Raw genomic sequence first — 15,848 nt, 5'->3', positions numbered from 1 at the left:
CAACATTGGAGAGGGACACCTCTCCACTCGTCGCAGCTAAACATGGTCATGTGGAAGATTTCTTCAACGCCTTTGCTTTTATTTTGAAAAATCCTCGTATTCCTCTCCATCCAAATGTGCCAGATGATCGCACAGAAACACCTCAAACGTTGCTTTCGGTCCTCTTTGCTACACAGCTCATCTGTCCAACTTAAGAAATGGTCCTTTATCAAACTCGGAACAGACCAGACCTGGCCAAACACAGATAACCACGCACTCCACACCTGCCAAGCAAAATTACAGCCAAGAAACAAGTGATGGACCTGTTCAACCTCGTTAGTACAGAACACACAGCTCTTATCATCTTGGCTAATAATCCCGAATCGACTTAGCCGGTCTTTGGTATTCACCCTGCCTACCAGGACAAACCAAGCAAATAGCTCTACTCTTGGTGGAACCAAACCTTTCCAGACGCTCTTCGTGAAGCTGTAGCTGGTTACCTCCTCTGAAGCATTCCTTCTTGTAGCACCTGCACAAAGGAGTTAGTCGAAAAGATACCAAATCTATCAAATTTCCACACAACTCTATCCTCTCTAGTGGTCACTAGCCTGACAGGTCTCAAAACCTCATGTAACTGACTCAGAAGGTCTAACTCCCACTGAAAGAGCTCTCTCCTCCATTGGAAGTTCCAAACCCACCCTAACACATCCCAAAAACCACAATCCCCAATGACCGAACCACATTGATTTGAAACAGAGAAGAGCCGGAAAAACCGTTCTTTCAAAGAACCACAATGCAACCAGATATCCTCCCAAAATCGAGTCCGACGTCCATCACCAATCTCTATAGCCAGGCCAGTAATAACCTTCTCCCTTAGATGTTGCTCCTTAATTTGTAGATGGCAAATATCCTTCCATGGGCTCTCTTTAGTAGGCAGCACTTGAGTGGACAATAACTCATTCGGGTTCAGATTATTACAGGAGCATACCACCCTCTTCCATAACGGGCACTTTTCCTTAGCAAATTGCCACCACCACTTAAACAATAGTACAGTGTTACGAATCATAGCATCTCCAACGCCCAGTCCACCCATCTTCTTAGGAGCCTGCACCATCTCCCATCTCACCAATGCCATACCGTTCCTCCTATCCTCCTTACTCCATAGAAACCGTCTCTGTAAGAAAATCAACTTCTCCGCAATTGCCTTAGGCATCTTATACAGACTCAAATAATACACTGGTAAGCTATTTAAGACCGACTTGATGAGCACCAATTTACCCACTTTGCTTAGCACCTTAGCTTTCCAAAGACTTAACTTCTCTTTCACTCGAAGAGTGTAAAATATTAATAGAATGTTTCTTGTCTTATTTTCCAGTCTTGCATACGAAAATTCCTTCAAATAATTTCGCAGACTTGGCTGCAAAATTTTCTAACAATACATAAAAATGTAAATCCTTTTTTTATCCAACTTCAAAATTAAAGAATTTTTTGTTTAAATAAAAAGCCGTTAACTACCTCCCTCTTCAAGCAAACCTCCAATTTATCAATTCCCTTCTTAGTCACTTCATAAGATTTGCCACTCACACTATAATATATATTAGATTATTTTATGCATTAAGTTCTTGATTATGTGATTGTTAAATTCAACCTGAAATCATACGATATGATTGCTTGGAGGGAAAATTAAAAAATAAAAAACATAAAACTCAGATTTTTAATTTTATTGATCTTTGTTGAAGACAAAGTAAAAGATTGGTAGCATCTGAGTGAAATTGAGTTAGGCTGTCCAGCAAGAGTTCATGACTCAGCTCGTTTCAAGTGGTCTCATTTTATTAAATAAGATATATTTTAGTTTTTTATAAAGTCTATTAATTATTAATTAAAAAGTCAGATTATAGACTTTAAAAAAATATATAAAATTTTGTGGACTGATTCGTCAAAATATTTTATTGTAAAAATAGATTATTCTTAGTTTGTCTTTTAATTATTTGTTCTTAACAAATTTAAAATAAAACTAAAAAAACAATAATCATCAAGACTAGTTAAGATTATAGTTTCTTTTTCAAAGAAAAAAGTTTGTTAGTGAATTATAAGTACAATTATGATATATAATTAACGATTGATATATAAATGAATTATAAATTTTAGAATATATATAATGTTAATTTAATTTTTTTTTAAATTTATTACTTTGAGTTATAATTTATCAAACAAATTTTTCAAATAAACTCGTTTGCTTGTCCGATTTTAAAATAGGCTAGACTTGAACATAAAAAAATACTTATGAGATCCAAAAATAACAGACCTAAACTTGAGCTATATATTTATAACATAGGCCAAATTAGTCTAAATTAATACTCAGCTCGATTGGTCTATTTTCACCCTAAGTGGCATCATAGCATAATATCATATCATATCCATGTGAAAGCAAAACAGTGTGGTAGGATGTCACAAGCACACAGCACATTACCTCTCTAATTTCAACATATATTTGCAATTAGTAAGGAAAATTCTTGACAAAAATCTGGCTAGCTAGACTCACTTGTCAAATTGACGATATTGCCAACCTTTAATTTCTACACTTAGGATACATTTGTAAATTACTATAACTTTCCTTAAAAGCTAAAACTCACAACAAATTATTGATATGGATATTGTTTTGTTTATGGCAACTGGATGGCATGGCGAAGGCTGAAAGATTTGATCCTTGAAAGGCCCTCTTTGAGAGCAGAAGGATCAACAACATATGTGATTCGAATCCAATTCTTTAGCCCAACAGTCGCACCTATAAAAATATTATTAGCCAATTAATACCCATTATAGGCTTCTAGCTCTACTGGAATTTTATTTTTATTTATTTTTTTTAATAATTACCAGGAAGTAGAACTACGGATTCTTCTTTGGCCAGCTTGACACAGAAGTCTACATCGTCAACAATGCCTTCAATTTTTGAAAAATTAATCTTTAACTGCACCAACCACCAATTTATTATTTTATTAGGTACCGTCTCTTACATAAAATAAATAAATATAATAGATGATTGCTCGTATATCACAAAAATAAATAAATAAAGAACTATTTCAACTTCAAGCAAAATTAAGTAATACTCAAATTAATATCTAAAAATTTTTAAATGAGATATTTTAATATTTAACAAAGTTATTAATCACTAAATAAGTTTCTAGTCTTGTATTTTATTTAACAAAATAATTTTTACTTCAAATTTTTTTAAAAAAATTAAACAAATTAATCTATATCATTATTTAATAATGACATAACAGTTTTTAAAAAAATTTTAAATTCATCAATCTTACAATATAGACAAACAATTTAATGTACAAACTAATTTTTCTAGCAAAACAAAAGTTTGAGAATTGATTTAAGGTTTGCTGGTGAATATTTGTAGAGAATTTTTTTACAACTTCAGCTTGATATAGTAGACACACCTGTGATTATTAATGTTTAATGAATTAGAGAGAGAGGGGCAAAAGTGTTTGTGGTACTTACCATTGCGGTCATGGTTCCCTCAGGTTTATGAGGACATGTCAAGCATGGAATCTCCTTACATCTATCATAGAGTATTTCTGCAGCCTCTTTCATTATGTTCAGATTTTTTGTATAGAAATCATCTTTCGTTTTCTCAAGAATCTGAGGTACTGCTGCCTGTCAGTACAATTATATTAATATTATTATTTTCAAATTCCAATAATATACACACACATATATAATTAAAAATGATATTATTAATTAACGAATAATAAAACTACTTTTCGAATCATTCTTAAATGTTCTCATATAAATAAAAACATTTACTATTTTTAATTAAAGATGCGTTTAGTTTGTATTTTTATTTTTATTTTTATTTTTATTTTTAGTATTTTTTATTTTTAAATTTCGTAAAAAAATAAAAATTTAAAAATAAAAATAATAAAAATAAATAAAAAAATAAAAATAAAACAAAAAAATACAAACCAAACGCATTCTATGTTCTGATTTTTTGTATTTATTTCTAGTTTCTACTTTGTGTTATTTTTACGCAATTCGGGTGTATTGACTTTGATTTTTTTTTTTAAATAAAAATGTCAAATCACACTCGCTAGCACCTAATATAAATAAAAATAGTTCATTTGTATATTTAAAAAAATCAACTTTCAAACTTGGGAACTTCAAGACAAAGTATATAGAAGTTAATTACTTTTATGTTTAGATAGAAATATTTGAATATATCAATAAATTGTACACTGATAATAAATATAAATTACTCAACTCCTTTTTTTAATTAAACCACCATTTATTATTTTCCAAATTTTTTAAATTAGAAAAGTAGTGTAATATCGATTGTTTCCCAGTTAATTACGAACATTCATTTGCACAATGAAATATCAAGAGTAAGATTCTGATTTGTACCTGCACGAAGGTTGGAGGGTTACTTGTGATGTCTAGGTAAGTCTTAATATTCGTCACAATCTGATAAAGAAAGAAAAGAATCACGTGTCAACATGGTGGACTAATTAAATAATCAAATAATTAATGTCTTAGATTAGCTACTACTTGAATTGAAGACAGAAACAAAAAGAAAATCTAACCCCAATATCTTGTAAGATTCCATGAGGATCACATGTGACAATCCAACCAAGCCTCCAACCTGGAACGACCCATCGTTTTGACAAAGAACCAAGAGTGATTATAGGCACTATTGATGCAAATGCTCCCATTGCCACGTATGGTTTGCTTCCAAATGTTAAATGAGCATAAACTTCATCGGATATTATAAAGATTCCAAGTTTCTTTGCTGTTTCTGCAACCTGAAAAGAGTGCCAACAAGTTATTAAAGCATTCTAATTATATGTAAGATCAATTTCATGTGTTATTAAATTGTACTTTGCTAGTGTATGTGTTAGGAGATTATTAACTCCTACCGTGTACTAAAATATTAATTCAAACTCCATAAGAAATTATTATTCTGTCTTATTTTTTTAATAATAATATTTGAAGTCATTTTTATGATGTGACAAAATAGACACTAATGTTTAACATATCCCATGAACATGATGACAACATCATGTGAACATTCTTTTAACATATCATTAAAATTATTTGACTAAATTACTTACATCTATTTTATTATTCTTTTAATGAATCAAAGTATATAAACATTTAAACACTAATATCTTGTTAACTATTCACCTTGATAAAGACACACAAAAGAATTATTACCTTGTATTACGAGACCCATAAATTAAGTCTTCTATAAGATAAATCATTCATATTAATATTGGGAGTTTAATTTGTCTATATTAATAGTATAAAATATTTTATATAATTATTTAATTTATTTATTTTAGGTTTAATTATTCTATTAGTCTTTATAGTTTTGCGAAATTTTTAATTAGGTCCTTATGTTTTTTTTTCTTTTAATTAGGTCTCTGCACCAATTTTTTTTTTCAATTAGGTTCCTATTGATAGTAATTAGTTTAATTATATAGGGATCTAACTAAAAAAAATGATGCAAGAACTCAAATAAAAGGAAAAAAAAAAGTGTAGGGACTCAATTGAAAAAACAAATTGGTGGAGGGGCTCAATTAAAAGGAAAAAAAAAATGGTGGAAACTCAGGTGCAGTCGACTTCACGTGAAGTTGATAACTAAAAGCTATTAGATGAAAATTTAGTTAAATAGGTCAAATCATCTAACAGCTATCAGTTATCAACTTCACGTGAAGTCGACTGCACCTGAATTTTTAGAAAAAAAAAATATAAAGACCTAATTAAAAACTATAATAATGACCAACAGAATAATTAAACCTTTATTTTATTAGATGACTATTCAGACTATTGGCGTAAAAGTTACATGACATTAAATAATTAAATACAGTATATAAAATTATTTTATACTGTGCATTAAAATTAAGTTATAATATTAAATATATTCATTCTTTGACACTAACAAAAATAAGTTCAAACATGACTGTTCAACTTTTTATGACGATGGAATCCTATGATTGACAAAATATGAGGGAAAGTGGAAAGTATGTACCTTTTTCAAATGATGATAGGTGAAAACATTGCCACAAGGGTTGCTAGGATTGATGAGGACCATGGCAACAGTGTTGTCATCAGCTAGGGATTCCAGGGAATCAAGGTCAAGCTCCCAGCCTCTGTCCGGCAAGAGATCGAAGTAGCGAACTTCGAGGCGGCAGAAGGCGGCGCGTGCTTGGTACTGCGGATATCCGGGCCTTGGAAGAAGAATGTTGGCGCCTGGGCGTGCAAGGACGGTAGTGATTATGTTTATAGCTTCTGTGCAGCCAACCGTTAGGAACACATTGTCCGCTGATAACTTGTATGGAAAATCTGAGGATACAAGATCTGCAACAGCCCTATACCATGCAAATTAAATTAAACCCATTTAAATATCTCATTTTTAGTAAATGCTATTCTTTTTCTAATGTGATTTTAGAACACTTAAAAATTTTGGCTGCGACAGATCAATAACTAATTTCTTGCTGATTGAAATTTTATTTAAAGTTTGTTGTTAGCTCATGAGTTGTTGCAGAAGACGGAATTTATAAAAACATATGTCAAATAATTACTTCTTTTAATTTTTATTTATGTAAGAAACGGTACATTAGAAAGAATATACAAAAAATTAAATGAGAGATGTAATAATAGCTATTTTGGATGTGGCAATATATAGTCCCTTCCTAATTATTGTCGTCACTGTTTGTGTATTCCATCAAAAGTTAACGTGATTAAATACTAATAAATTTTTTTTGGTAAATAAATACTAATAAATTTATGGATTAAGTATGATTTTGTTCCCAAAGGTCGAAAATTTATTTCGTTTTCTAACTTTTTTTCGCTACAAAATGATCCCAAAAATTTTAGTTTATCTTAAAATCGTCATTCGAATAAAAATACCCTTTCCCTTTTTTCTAAATCAACCAAATGCAGGAATAAAATAGCAAAATGCAGAAACAAAAACAGACAGAGGCAAAATGCAGAAGCAGTAAAACAACAACAACAATGAAACAACAAGTAGAAGATCAACACCAACAACAACAATGGATAATGAAGCAATAACAAAAACAAAACTAAAAGAAGCAAAAATAGAAACAAAAACAGAAATAAAAACGACAAGCGGCGACACTAAACGCGGTTTCTCCTTCTCCATCACAGGCAGCGACAGACCAGCGGCGCGGGACAAGGTGCGAGGAGTGGGGCTCGGGGCGCAACGGCTCAGGGAGCAGAATGCAGGGCGCGGGAAGCAGCGGTGCTACCTTCCCTTCGAGATTCTCTTTCTTCCCTCCCCCCATTTTCTTTATTTCCTCACCCCCTTCTCTTTTCCCCTCTCGTCCTTCCTTTCTTTTCTTTTTATTTTATTTTATTTTATAAATTTTTTAGGGATAAATAATTTGATAATAAAAAAAAATTTGATAAAAATGATGATTTTAAAATATACCGAAATCTTTGAAATAATTTTGTAGCGAAAAAAAGGCTAAAAATAAAATAAATTTTCAGTCTCTACGTTAGGAACCAAAACCGTACTTAACCCTAAATTTATCTTGTCACGTTATCATACAGCATTACAGAGTATGACCAAAACCAATTTGATGAGTACAAAAACAAAGGTTAGAAATACGATACCAACACCGAGAAAACAAAACGTGTATGCAAACCTAAAATTAATTAAGTCAATTAAACCATTTCTTTTAGCACACTATTTTGGAATAATCTTATTTATATTAGAAATGTTACGTAGGCAATACATTTTCTTTATTTTTGTCTTGTATTGAAATTAATACTAACCAATTTTCCACTTTTCTCACCAAGTGTTGCTCCTTACTAATTTTGAAACTTATTATTGTAAGTAGAATTTTATTATTTTAGAATGGTAATAATTTTATATCAATGTAAATAAAAAAATTAAATAATGAAAGGTATAAATAATTATTTTGTACCTATTTTTATACTTATACATTTATACTATTTAAAAATATTTTTCATGTGTTACAACTTATAAATACAATAGCTTATCTTAAAACTAGACAGTATTCAGCTAATAAAATGTCAATTATTTAAAAGAATTATTACAAAAAAAGTATTTGAAATATTTTTTTACTGTATTTATTCACAAAAATAATTTTTGTAATTTCTAAAATTTAAATCCAAAACCTCATAATTAAAATATAAAGTGTTTTGTAACCAACAATAAAATAAAATATAAAGTGTTTCTCAATTGATATTATATTTATTATTTTTGTATATGTTTAATAAATAAAAGATAAACTAATAGGCTCTTTAGTATTTATTACACTAATTGAAATAAATATATCTTTTTATATTTTCAAATACACCTTACAATACTAATTCCCGGCCTACAAGCTTGTATGAATTTTGTATATAGAGAATGTTCAAATCTCAGTTTGTTGGGTGAAAAGTGAAAACTAAAAAGAGACAACTATTCAATAGTGAAGAGATCAATGAGTCTTTGGTCACATATGTCTTTATCTTGTTTAGTACAGTGAAGCTGGTCTTATGCATCAAGTTTTCCATACTGGTGGCTAAAACTTCAAAAATAAAAGAAACACAATACATGCACTTTTTGTGTATTTTTTAGTTTTAGTCTTAAAAGTAATTATTATTCAGAAATAAAAATAAAAAATATTTTATATAATAAAAAATATAAATAAAATATAAAATAAAATAGTATAATATTATTTTTTTAAATTGAAAAAAAGAATTCTTTAATAATAGAATTTTTATCTTCTAAAATGAAAACACTAAGTTAATAAAATAAAAATTAATTATCATTAATTTTATAATTTTTATAAAATATATACCCTATCATTTTAATTTAAGAATAATTAACTCTTTATTTTATTATTTTATTAATTTTTTTCCCTAGAGGATCTTGATCCTTCTTAACATGCTGTCCACACCAGTGCTTGGAAAATAGAAAAGTACGCAACAAAGTCGTAGAAATTATCTGACATACTAACTAAAAATGCACTCCACAGTCTACACCACAATTGCCATGTGCATGAGTTTGACCTCGTCAAAAGGCCATAACATGTTAAATTTCAAGCTGTAAAATAGTTTTAAGAGAGAAAAATAATAAAATAGATAATTGAGTTGTTATAAAAAATATAGAACAAATTAAATAATACTTAAAAAATAATATTATAATAATTAATTTTAGTCAATATTATAATAGGTTGTCGATCAAATTTAGTGTAAAACTTACTAAAAATAAAATTTTGTTTAATTTTGATTTTGAATATTTTTTATTTGAATTTTAAATATTTTTATTTTTAAGATTTTTGAATTTTTCATATTAAATATTAACTGCAACATTAATTATATAATATTAGGTTCTCAAGATTTTCCTTTTATATTTTATGAAAGATGCTAGAAATTTTTGTTAAAAAGTTTTAAAAATGTATATTGAAAATTATTATATATGAAGGTTTTATAATACATATAAATTTAATTTTGATATATAACAATATAAAAGAATTATACATAAATTTAATTATATATGTCAATAAAATAATTTTTAATTAAATAATTATTTAAATAAACAAATATAATTATAATTCAATTATATTAAGTATATATTAGAACCAATTATTAATATAAAATTATATTAAAATATAAAATATATATTAAAATAAATTAAATTATACATATATTAATACATAAATATATTATAACTAATTTAATAGTTAATGTTTGGTATGCAGCAGGATGAGATGAATATATAAAATGATTTAAAAAAGAGTAAAACGTAGCAAGATGTAGAAAGAGAAGGAAAGAATGTAATTAAGAACCTTCTTGCTTGGAATAAGCCACCGGAAGGAGCATAGGAATTGAAGCGAAAGGACTCAACAGCTTCGGCAATGGCGTGAGGAGCATCTTGTGTGGTCCTAAAGCAGGAGAAATCAGTGGGGTCCGCACGGCACAAACGAACCACGCCTCTCTCATCTTCTTCGTTGATGTTCGAAAGCATCATGCTGTACACGCCTCTCACTGATATGGCTGATGAACCATTAATATTATTATTATTATTATTCACCTCTTTGTTCCCTTGCAAGAAGTTCCATTTCTTCTTTCTCATGGATCCGTTTCCGTTCTCCATTGACATCGATCGGATATCACACTCTTTATTCTTTCGTGATTCTATGCACTTATATTACACACATACAATTAAAAAGGGTCTTATTTATAGAAATGCGCACGTCGTATATTATATATATGGCACATAGAGAATATATATATTGGGTGGATTTTAGTATGGTTATATACAGTCACGGACGAGTGGATTCCAAATTTTTTTAAAAAAGGATTAATAGTAATAAGTAATTAAGTATAATTTAATTTTTTAAAAAAATTTATTTAATATTTAATTTAATATAAATATAAGTTTATTTTAATTTTAATATTTAAAAAATAAATAATAATATTAAAAAAATTAAAAAAATATTATTAGTAATATTTTTAAATTAAATAAAAATTTTTAAATTTTATAAAGTAGATTTTTTTTTTGTGAGTATCTTTTTTGATTTATTTAGTATTAATTATCTCTATTTTAACTACTATAATTAAGAGATTTTTTTCATCTATAAATATTATGAAGAATAACTCAGAAATAAAATAAAAGATAAATTTTTTGTTAATTATCTTTTAATTATATTGTAAAAAAAATTGCTGAAAATTTTGACACATATTCTATTATTAATGAATTTTATGATAGAAGAATCGACCACTTCATTAGTAAAATGTACATACATATTTTTTGCACTTTAAAATATATTCTCTATCGGTATATTTTTATAATACATTTTACATTATATAATTTTTACATAATTTTTTAATATTATATATATTATTGGCCCATAATAATATTTTTGGATCCGTCTCTGGTTATATATATTATCTTGGTTATAGTAATTATATAAATATTGTTAAAATTAAAATCGTATCTTTTTTATATTTTGGTAACATTTTTTTTAAGCAACATTTTTTAAAAATATTATTTTAATTTTAGCAATACTTTTTAAAATACTATTATCACCATAGTCATCACAATATAGTAATACTAAAATGATTTAATATATTATTGTGTTTTTAATAGGAATAAACTATTCTTATGTTTGATTATAAATATCTGAATATCGACTATTAAAGATATAACATTCTTTAGTATGTTTTTTTTATTAATTTAAATTTTAAAAAAATAATTTTATGATATTAAAATTTGTATTATAAAAAATTTAGAATTCAATCTCATTGTTTGACCCAAAAAAATAGCATAAAATAATAAGAAAAAAAAACTTATATACTCCGAGAAAATATATTAAAAATATAAATCATTTATGTCTTATTTTATATCAGTTTATTTTTAAGAAAAGTGATTTTATAACAAATATTAATCTTCTTGATATAAAATAATTTGATATTCGCTAAAAATTGTTTAGTTTGATGAAACTGTCTAATTAATTACTCATTATTTATTAGTTTTTCTGAGATTTCTGAATAACTTTGTTGAACTAACTTAGTTTTTTATAGATGTAAAATTAGTTTTTATATATTTCATGATTAAATTTGTCTGTGATTAAATGTTTTTGTAGTAAATAATAATGTATTCTTTAAATTGTTTATTATATTTTAAAGAAGAGCTCGGATATTTGTTTAGAATTGTAATTTTTTTGGAGGTGATGATTGTATAAAATCAGTTATTAATATAAAATATATTTTAAAATATAAAATATATATTAAAAATAAATTAAATAATATATATTTATATATAAATATTAAAATATGTGATAATTAATTTTAGTGCTGACTTTAGACTTTTACTATTTATGTAATATTTTTCTATAAACCAATACTTTAATTTGGAGTTGAATGTAGAAAAAAAAAAAGATATAATTAGTAAGTTATAAATGCCATTCTGTAAATGGTTAAAATGTATCCATTTTGGTGTTTTAGGACCACATATGAATTTTTGGTTTGAATTTGCAATTGAGAAAATCTCTACATACAAGTATTTTGCGTTTACAAGTTTTACAAGTCTGAAGAGAACAAAATCCACTAAACTAAAAGAGCCTAACAGCGAAAACAACACAAATATCCAACACAAGAACAATATGGAAGCACTCACAACATAATATGGCAGCAACTATAACAAGCAAATATAGCAAGTAAAGCAATAACAAGAACACACCGAGATTTTAACGTGGAAAATCCTCTCAATGTGAGAAGTAAAAATCACGGGTCGTCCAGACCAATGAAATAGCTCCACTATAATCAAATGAGGTACAAGAAAGTCTCAAACAAAGCACAAAAATGTGCATATAACCAGCCAAAACATCAAAGCACCAAAGCTTTCAAATGAGAAGCAAGAAGATGAAATATACCCAAAAAAATAGAGTTGCTGTCGAAGCCAATTTCTTCCTCTGCAAACCTTCAATTAAAATCTTCACCGTTCCGAATGAAGAAAACGAGGTGAAGAATCTACAGTCCAAATTTCACAGAGATCCAACGGTGAAAGAATGAGAAATTGCTGTTCAAAAACTACTGCTCTGTGTAAAAATGGGAAACCTAATTTCTCTCTTGCGAAGCCAATTTCTCCCACTGCAGACCTCCAATCAACATCTTCACCGACCAAAATAAAGAACAAGATGAGAGGAACACCCAGTTCAAATTTCAAGCCAATCCAATGGTGAACGAATGAGAAAATGACATTTGAAATTTACTGCTTTGGATAAAAATGAAAATTCTATTTTTTCCTCTTCTCTCTCACTTGGTGGTTGTTCTCTCTACCTCACAATGACCCCAAAATCTGATTAGGGTTGTGGCATAATAGGTGCAAAGAGACCCTCAAAATGTTGGGATTGGGCCTCACAAAGGAGAGAAAAAACCCAACAAATCTCCCCCTTCTCGACTAGGTGGAGACTCTCGCCATTCCAGCGACCAAACAACATGTTTCAAACTTATCTCTCGACAATGCTTTTGTCATCATATCAGCACCATTGTCATCAGTGTGAACTTTCTCAAGTTCCAACAACTTGGAGTCTAACACATCCCGTATCCAGTGATACCTAACATCAATATGTTTAGATCTTACATGAAAAGTAGAATTCTTGGCAAGATGAATAGCACTTTGGCTATCACACAACAACACATAACGGTCTTGCTTGAAACCAAGTGCTGCAAGAAACTTCTTTATCCACAACAACTCTTTACATGTTTCAGTTGCTGCAATAAACTCTGCCTCTGTGGTAGAAAGTGCAACACACTTTTGTAGCCTTGACTGTCGTGAAATAGCTCCCCCTGCAAACTTGACCAAATAACCTGAAGTAGACTTTTGAGAATCAATATCTCCTGCCATGTCTACATCAGTAAAGCCAACTAGCAAAGGTTTCTCACCACCAAAACTCAAACTCAAGTTAGTTGTACCTTTGAGATATCTCATAATCTATTTAACAGCATTCCAATGTTCTTTACCTGGATTAGAGAGGAAACGACTCACAGTACCAACCGCATGAGCAATGTCTGGTCTAGTGCACACCATAGCATACATCAAGCTTCCAACAGCTGAGGCATAAGGAATTTCATCCATTGCTTGTTTCTCCTCATCAGTGGTTGGACACTGCTTGGTGCTCAACTTAAAATGAGGAGCAAAAGAACTAGCAACACATTTGGCATCATTCATGCCAAACCTTTGAAGCACCTTCTTTATGTACTTCTCCTGTGACAAATAAAGCTTCTTGGAATCCCTATAACGAGTAATAGTCATGCCCAAAATCTGTTTGGCAGGACCCAAGTCCTTCATAGCAAAGAACTTGTTCAACTGTTTCTTCAACTCATTAATCCTCAAAGCATTCTTACCCACCATCAAAATATCATCCATATAAAGCAAAAGAATGATAAAATCATCATCAGAAAATTTTTGCACAAATACACAATGATCTGAAGTTGTCTTACGGTAACCATGCTTCCCCATAACAGATTCAAACTTTTTGTACCACTGTCTTGGAGCTTGCTTCAACCCATATAGACTCTTCTTAAGCTTGCACACAAAATCTTCTTTTTCTTTAACAACAAAGCCCTCTGGTTGCTCCATGTAGATCTCCTTGTCTAAATCACCATGAAGAAAAGCTGTCTTCACATCCATTTGCTCAATCTTCAAATCAAGAGACGCTGCTAATCCAAGCACAGCACGAATAGATGACATCCTCACAACAGGAGAAAAGATCTCCTCATAATCAACACCTTTTCTCTGGCTAAAACCTCTAACAACCAATTTAGCCTCATACTAAGGCTTAGAATTGTGTTCTTCATTCTTGATTCTGAATACCCATTTGTTCTTTAAAACTCGCATACCCTTCGGTAGCTTCACCAACTCATAGGTATCATTCTTAAGCAAGGACTTCATTTCTTCTTGCATAGCTTTAAGCCATTGAGCTTTGCTTTCATCTTCAACAGCCTCTCCAAAGCATTCAGGTTCTCCCCCATCAGTCAACAAAACAAACTCATGTGGAGAATACCTTGACAAATGCTTCCTCTCTCTTATAGACCTTCTGAGTGCATTTGCATGAATTTTCAAAGTTGGTTGTTCATCTTGATCATCATCACCAACTTCATCAAGCATTGGATCAATTGTTCCATCTTCACCTGCACTTGTATCATGCTCATTATTTTTAGCTTCAACTCTACCATTCTCTACCATAGGCGTAGATGGAGTAATATCCAAGTCAAAAAAGTTATTACTAGGCTGAACCATTGGCTTCTCCGCATTATCAACATCCTTCAGTGTTTGGTCTTCAACAAAGATAACATCTCTACTCCGAATCACTTTCTTGCTAACAGGATCATAAAACATGTAACCAAACTCATCCATGCCATAGCCAATAAAAATACACTGCCTAGTCTTTATATCAAGCTTAGATCTCTCATCTTTAGGAATATGAACAAAAGCTTTACATCCAAAGACTCTTAAATGATCATAAGAAACATCTTTACCTGACCATACCTTCTCTGGCACTTCAAATTGCAAGGGAACACATGGTGTCCGGTTCAAGACATGAACAACAGTGCTCAAAGCTTCACCCCAAAAGGATTTTGCCAATCCATATTGTGACAATAAGCACCTAACTCTTTCAACCAATGTTTTGTTCATCCTTTCAGCCAAGCCATTCAACTGAGGAGTCTTTGGAGGAGTCTTCTGATGTCTTATACCATGCTCTTTACAATAAGCATCAAGTGGACCTGAGTACTCACCTCCATTGTCAGTACGAATGCATTTCAACTTTTTCCCAGTTTCTCTTTCAACAGAAGCTTGAAATTGCTTGAACACATTCAAAACTTGATCTTTGGTCTTCAAAGTGTAAACCCATAATTTTCTAGAATGATCATCAATAAAGGTTACAAAATAGATAGACCCTCCAAATGTTCTTGTCTTCATCGGCCCACATACATCAGAATGCACCAAGTCAAGTATCTCCGGCTTTCTTGAAGGTGGATGACTCTTAAAAGAAACCCTATTTTGTTTTCCAGCAAAACAATGGTTGCACTTTTGCAAAGCAACCTTACAACTAGATAAAAGATTCTTCTTGGATAACATATTGATACCCTTCTCACTCATATGACATAATCTCTTATGCCATAAATCAGTTTCATCAACAAACTCAGCAGCATTAACAACATCTTTCACAATCTTTGCTTGAGTTAAATAAAGAGTAGAGTGTCGTGTACCTCTAGCAACAACCATGGAACCCTTGGTGAGCTTCCAACTATCACGAGAGAATGAGCTATCCAAGTCTTCATCACACAACTTACCAACAGAAAGTAAGTTCAACCGAACATCT

At 29.9% G+C, this 15,848-nt stretch overlaps 1 protein-coding gene across 1 annotated transcript; it reads right to left on the bottom strand.

Annotated features, from left to right (window-relative positions):
• Positions 1–2,276: 2,276 nt before the first annotated feature.
• Positions 2,277–10,227, bottom strand: LOC107629831 (putative aminotransferase TAT2). The gene is made up of 7 exons (XM_016332741.3): positions 9,807–10,227; positions 6,014–6,353; positions 4,566–4,784; positions 4,387–4,446; positions 3,487–3,642; positions 2,854–2,947; positions 2,277–2,764 (listed from the first exon to the last, which is right to left on the bottom strand). The coding sequence occupies exons 1-7, from the start codon at positions 10,118–10,120 to the stop codon at positions 2,643–2,645; spliced, it is 1,305 nt and encodes a 434-aa protein (XP_016188227.1). The 5' UTR covers positions 10,121–10,227; the 3' UTR covers positions 2,277–2,642.
• Between the last annotated feature and the right edge of the window lie 5,621 nt (positions 10,228–15,848).

This window comes from Arachis ipaensis, chromosome B3, assembly GCF_059453495.1.
Source record: "Arachis ipaensis isolate K30076 ecotype BB chromosome B3, ASM5945349v1, whole genome shotgun sequence".
Classification (NCBI taxonomy): Eukaryota; Viridiplantae; Streptophyta; class Magnoliopsida; order Fabales; family Fabaceae; genus Arachis; species Arachis ipaensis.
The sequence above is the reverse complement of the archived record's forward strand: the minus strand, read 5'-3'. Positions and strand labels throughout refer to the sequence as shown.

Excerpts from the sequence above, each read along its gene's own strand:
- LOC107629831 (XM_016332741.3), bottom strand. The coding sequence starts at position 10,120 with ATGTCAATGGAGAACGGAAACGGATCCATGAGAAAGAAGAAATGGAAC. Across the intron at positions 3,643-4,386 it reads ACCCTCCAACCTTCGTGCAG|GCAGCAGTACCTCAGATTCT; the intron begins GTACAAATCAGA and ends TTGTACTGACAG. Across the intron at positions 2,765-2,853 it reads ATCCGTAGTTCTACTTCCTG|GTGCGACTGTTGGGCTAAAG; the intron begins GTAATTATTAAA and ends ATATTTTTATAG.